The 6,402-nt window shown below is 45.2% G+C and overlaps 1 protein-coding gene across 1 annotated transcript in view; it reads right to left on the reverse strand.

The window, feature by feature from the left end:
- Positions 1-3,745: 3,745 nt before the first annotated feature.
- Positions 3,746-6,402, reverse strand: part of LOC105756611 (uncharacterized) — a 12,606-nt gene continuing 9,949 nt past the window's right edge. Inside the window, exon 5 of the mRNA XM_023736920.1 lies at positions 3,746-3,829. Coding sequence (XP_023592688.1) covers positions 3,746-3,829 — 84 coding nt within the window. The remainder of the gene's footprint in view (positions 3,830-6,402) is intronic.

The following is a 6,402-nucleotide window of genomic DNA, read 5'->3' on the forward strand; positions in this document are numbered from 1 at the left end:
AACAGCATGTGTGTTACTGTTACATGAGAAACTATCTGTTCTGTAAGCCTTCACCTGAAGTACAATAAAATATTTAAAAAAAAAAAAGATTCAGCTGAATTTTTAAAAGTTTCAAATATTTTTAAAAATTTGTCCTGTGCCTTTACCAACACAAGTAGTTTTAGCAATAGTCATGGATTGAATTATGTCCCCCCAAAAATGTGTGCATCAATTTGGCTGGGCCATGATTCCTGGTATTGTGTGATTTTCCTATATGTTGCAAATCCTGCCTCAGTGATGTTAATGAGGGAGAATGGGTGGCAGTTGTGTTAGTAAGGCAGGACTCAATCTACAAGATTGGATTGTGTCCTGAGGCAATCTCGAGATATAAAAGAGAGAAGGGAACAGAGAGACAGTGGGACCTCATACCGCCAAGAAAGCAGTGCCAGGAGCAGAGTGTGTCCTTTGAACTCGGGGTCCCTGCGTGGAGAGGCTCCTAGTCCAGGAGAACATTGATGAGAAGGCTGACAAAGACAAAACCTTTCTCTGGAGCTGACGTCCTGAATTTGGACTTTTAGCCTTTTACTGTGAAGAAATACATTTCTTTGTTAAAGCCATCCACTTGTGATATTTCTGTTGTAGCAGCACTAGATGACTAAGAAAGCAATATTCACTGGAGTTGAGTGACTTTTCCTCTTTAAATTTATGTTTGCATTCTGGTCCAAGTCATTACTTTTTCTAGTCTATTCTTCTGGATCTTATCTCTGTGTGATCTCCCATAGTGAGAGACGTGAAATTAACTATATCTGGGTCCTCTAAAACAAGCACACAAGCGTCGCCAATCTTTGAAGCCCTGCGTTTGCAACACAGGGTACATCACTTAGCTCCTGCCACAGCAACGCTGGGCAACAAACCTCCTGTGATGGTTAAGATTGTGTGTCAACTTGGCTGGGCCATGATTCTCCGTGTTTTAATGTAATCACTCCCATGATTGAATATACTGTGAGTAGCCAATCAGATGAAAGGGAGTCTCCTTGGGGGTGTGGCCCGCATCTGTATATAAGCAGACATTCTGGCTTTTTGCTCTCTCTGGATCCTGCGGCTGCTTCCTGTCATCTCATCTCCCGTTCTTGGGACTTGAGCTGTCAGCTTATCTGCCGAACCTGGGATTCGTCCATCTGTACAGCCTGTGAGTGGGAGCCCTGCTCTCCAACCTTCCGATCTTGGGCTTGCCAGCTTCTGCAGCTGTGTGACTTGAGAAAGGCCTCTACTCTGATCCACGGACTTGGGACGTTCTAGCCTCTACAATCACGTGAGCTGTTTCCTTGATATAATCTCCCTCTATATGTGTATTTATACACTTCACTGGTTTTGCTTCTCTAGAGAACCCAGCCTAAGACACCTCCCCAAAATGCAGTGGTTTAGAATTACAACCATTCATCTTTGCTGATGAGTCTATGGGTTGAATGGACAGTTCTGAGAATTTTGGCTGAGCAATATAGATACTAGTCTTTTGTCAGATATATAGTTTGCAATACTTTCTGCAAGTCTGTTGCTTCTCTTTTCCTCCTCTTAACTGGGTCTTTCACAGAGCAAACATTTTAAATTTGATGTGGGAATCTCTTGGCAGGTTCTTAGAGGTGGCGGATGTGACCATACATAGAAGCAGTACAGAGCTCAGTCAAATTCCAGATCTCTAAAAGTATGCATAAAGTAGAATAAACAATGAGCATTATCTAGATCAATCCTACCTGGTTGTTCTTTTCCAGTATGAGCATTAGCAAATATTTATTATGTCCCACTGTGAAACTGGAGCAAACAGAGCCATTTACTACTTCACGGAGAAGTAAAGCATTCAACAGTGTCTTGAATGACCACAAGAATTGGACAATGGGGCGAAGGTAGTGAAAAACATTTCTGTTGATGGAAATTACAAGAGCAAAGGTATAGGGAGGCGTGAAATCTTGTAAGAATGCTTGACAAGGGGACAAAGTGCATTTGACTCCAGAGTAAGATAAATGCCATGGAACACTGGGAAGCCCTGATTCTAAGATTCAAATACTATCCCAAAGTGGGACTTTACCTTGTGGACAACAGAGAGTCATTGGATGATCACTAACTGGAAAGTGTGCTTTAGAAAGACTATGATGGTGTCACTAGTAGAATAAACTAAGACTTTTTGCAGCAATGAAGAAGGTGGTAAATCATTTTTTCATTTGTTAAACCCAAATAAACAAATCCAAGTTTATTTGTCAGGGAGACTGGTGTGTGATCATCTCATCATAGATCTGACAGGCTAGGAGTCTGTTGACAATGCCAGCTGTTATAGAACAGTTACTCTAAAGGATTTTGTCTTTTATATTATCAATCTCTTTAAATTCATCTATTTATCCATTTGTTCAACTCATATTCCTTTATTACCTTCCTTGTATAACACACAATGTTAGCATTAGTGGTGAAAATGTCAAAGTCCCTACCTACAGGAACTAGGAGAGGTAGATATTCATTCATTCAGCAGATATTCACCCACTGTCTACTATGCTTTAGCCACTGTCCTAGAAGCCTGGTGGTTAAAGCAAACGTGTCTGCCCCATGGAGCTCACACTGAATGGAGGAGAAAGACAGCACACAATAAATATAATAGATTAATGAATCATAAGAAATTGTATTGTTGTTGCTAGTTGATGTCAAGTCAATTTTGACTCATGGCGACCCCCTATGTCACAGAGTAGAACCGCTCCATAGGGTTTCCTTGGCTGTACAACTTAGAAAATCCTATGGGGCAGTTCTCTGTTATGTGGGGTTGCCATGAGTTAGAATAGACTCAACACCACCTAACAACAACAACAATCTTAAGAGAAGCAGATTGCCAGGACTTTTTTCTATGATACTGCTGGCTGGGTTTAAACAACCAACCTTTAGGTTAACAGTTGACCACAAACCACTTGGGCCACACAGGGACCTTTTAAGAAAGTGTGTCAGGAAGTGTTAAGTGCTGTGGAACAACTGCAGCAATCGAGCAGAGCAAAGGATTGGGAGTGCACGAGGGGGACATGGTAGGAGGTTTGTAGCATTAAATGGAGTGATCAGAGGAGGCCTTGTTGGAAGAAGAGATTTGTGCAGACTTGAAGACATTAAAGAAGTAGGGTCAGGAGGGATCTTGGAGAAGGACATTCCAGGCAGAGGAACAGTTGGGGCAAAGGCCCTGAGGCAGACGTGCACCTGGTGATGTCTTTGAGGACCAGGCAGAAGGCCAGTGTGGCTGGAGCAAAAGAAGCAATGGGAAGGGTGGGAGAAATGCAGATCACAGCTCAGAGGGAGAAGAGCAGGGAGAGGCTGGGCATCTGAAGACACAGCCTTGTCAGGAGCCTGCCCTCCATGGCAATGGCAAAGGCAGCAAGGCAACAAAATCCACAGCGTGGTGACTTACATTCAATTTAAACTGTGGTGACTTTGGAGCCCAAAGGCACCCTCTGAGCAGTTAGTGAGGAATACTATGAACCCATTTCCTGTACAAATTCCTCCACAAAATGCCCTGTGTTAGTTCTGCCTTTGCCATGTCTGACCCACTTACTTCTCCTGGGGAGGAGTGGCCAGGAGGTGAGAGTGTGGGGGACGGGAAGCACCAGGGTTTGTGCACAGGGAGGGGGTTACACTGCAGTGCTGTGGCTGAGCTGCTGGCACAGAGGTATATGGCTGAGTCGCCCAGCTCCGCGCGCTGGATCTTCAGGGTGGGGAAGGACCTGTCAGGCATCTCAGCAGAGAATCAGTCCTTGAGCTTCTCCACCTGCTCTATAATGGCCTGGTTCTGGAAGAAAATCAGCGGCTTCAGCCCCAAGCCGAAGTCCATCTGTACCAGAAAATGATGTTGTCATCAGAAATGAGCTGACATCTCAGGGTCACCCTGTGTCCCATCTCTGCCACCATGTGCCTGGGCATCTGGGTGACTTCATCAACTGTGTGCTCTATAGAGGAAGACGGAATTCGGCGGCAGAATGAGGAAAATACAGGGAAGCCAGGCATGAGAACGCTAAGTGTCCTGAGGACTCACTGGCTGCCAGGAGGCCCAGAGCGACACAGCAGAGAAGTCGGGTGTCCATGGCAGGGTGGGCAGATGTGAACTATCCTCACCAGAGTTCTTTTGAGAATGAGCAGAGAATGGAGTTGGTGGGGACATTTTATCCCCATGGGTACCTGGCTCAGTGACATCACTAAATGGGCTCCGCCCAACCTGGTAGCTCCCTCCAGGGCAGAGGGCCACCTCTGGAGGTGGTACACAGGACTGAAACCCGTTGTGATTTGTCTGAGACACAGTCTTGCATGTGCGCTCACTCCCACAGGCTGTTCAGATGGCAACAGTTCTCAACGGCTTCTTCTCTACAGGGTGTCTTATCTACGAGCCTGCCAGTGATTTCCACACTAATGCCACTGGCACCTCAATTGCCATACATCTAAAGGAAACACCACTGTCTTACTGTGAATTCCGCTTCCCCTTAGATGCTCATATCCCTGTCCCCGTGGCTTCTGCTCCTAGTCACATACACACACTCACAATCACCCACTGAGGCGGGAAGAACAAAGATGCCCACTGCGTTGTTGGGGCTCCAGGGGCTCAATGGGTGCCCTGAGAACCGGAGAGATGCAGCATTCTCTTTGCAGGGAGTGACCTCCCTGCTCTGTCCATCCTTGAGCTGTGTGAAACCCCAAGCCCATGGCCCAAGGTCTCCCACAGGAAACAAGCAAGGGATGACTTGTTCTTGGAGATTTGCAAACAAAATGCTCTGGAGGGGACTGATGTCTTGTTGTCATCCTAGAAAGGCTGAGAGTGTTTCAGTGGTTAGCACCTGGACTTTTACTTAGAAAAGGGGCCTCATGAAACAACAAACCTGCTTACTCTCATGGTGGAGGTTCTCTAGAGCTGAGAAAATGCTCTATTTCTTGGGCTGGCCAATTATTTTCTTTGTTAATAGAGAAGAATGGTCTGTGTTCATATTTGTGCTGTTGGCCCAGGGACATACTACTGGGTCCTCTGAGTCTGAGTGCACATGCCCATTTTAAATGGCAAATATTGTACAGGCTGTCTTTTGTTGCCTCAGAGGCCTGTGTCCCTTGTGGGTTCTGTTCTCTTTTGGGTTCTGTTGGACCCCAACATAAAAGGCAGACCATTGCTCAGATTACAGGAAGGTCGCTGTTTGTTCCTCCCGTTACCAGATGCCTAGGAATGGTTAGCAGAATGATCTGTCCTCTTCCCCAAAGGTGTCCACGTCCTAATCCCTGGAAACTGTGAATATGTTAAATTACACAGCAAGGAGGAAGTCAGGTTGCAGATGGAATTAAGGTTGCTAATCAACTGACCTTGAACAAGGAAGTTATCCTGAATTTTCCAGACAGGCCAAAGAGATCAGCAAAACTAGAATTAAAACCAAACCAGTTGCCGTCAAGTCGATTCTGACTCATAGCAACCCTATAGCCCTGGTGGTGCAGTGGTCAAGGGCTACAACAGTAAACTAAAAGGTCAGCAATTTGAATCCACCAGTGGCTCCTTAGAAACCCTATGGAGCAGTTATATATACTCTGCACTGTAGGGTTGCTATGAGTTGAAATGAGATCACAAGGGACTTTGAATGTGGAAGAAGGCAGAGCCAGAGTGAAGCATGGGAGAAAGACTCGACTGGCCAGTGCTGGCTTTGAAGATGGAAGAGAGGCCACCAGAAAAGGGATGCAGGTGGCCTCTAGAAGCTGGAAAAGGCAAGGAAATGGATTCCCTTCCATAGCCTCCGGAAACAACGCAGCCCTGCCAACACAGTGATTACTTGATTATAACCCAGTCAGACCCATTTTGGACCTCTGATTTCCAGAGCATAGGCAAATCAACTTGTGGTGTCTTAAGCCACCACGTTTGTGGTAATTTGTTACAACAGCAACAGGAAACCCATACACTAGGGGATGGTATCCACGGGACCATGGGTGAAAAAGGCAGAAGTGGGGACTGATGCACAAGTGCATGGAAAGAGCTTGAAATCACACCATGGAAGCCCAGGCACACATTTCTTTTCTTTTTTTTTTTTTTTTTAATTGTACTTCAGGTGAGGGTTTACAGAACAAATAGTTTCTCATGAAACAGTAGTACACATATTGTTTTATGACATTGGTTAACAACGCCACGACACATCAGCCCTCTCCATTCTCGAGCTTTGTTTTTTATTATTTTGGTGAAAATACACATCGCCAAAGATACACCATTTCAAAAATTTCTACATGCACAGTTCAGTGACATCGACTATGCTCTTCCAATTGGGCCGCTATTCTCACTTTAGATGAAGCTTTACAGAACAAAATAGTTTCTCATTAAACAGTTAGTACACATGTTGCCCTATGACAATGGTTAACAACCTCACAACACATCAACACTATCCTTACTCA

This window comes from Trichechus manatus, unplaced genomic scaffold (genome assembly GCF_000243295.1).
Source record: "Trichechus manatus latirostris isolate Lorelei unplaced genomic scaffold, TriManLat1.0 scaffold00093, whole genome shotgun sequence".
Lineage (NCBI taxonomy): Eukaryota > Metazoa > Chordata > Mammalia > Sirenia > Trichechidae > Trichechus > Trichechus manatus.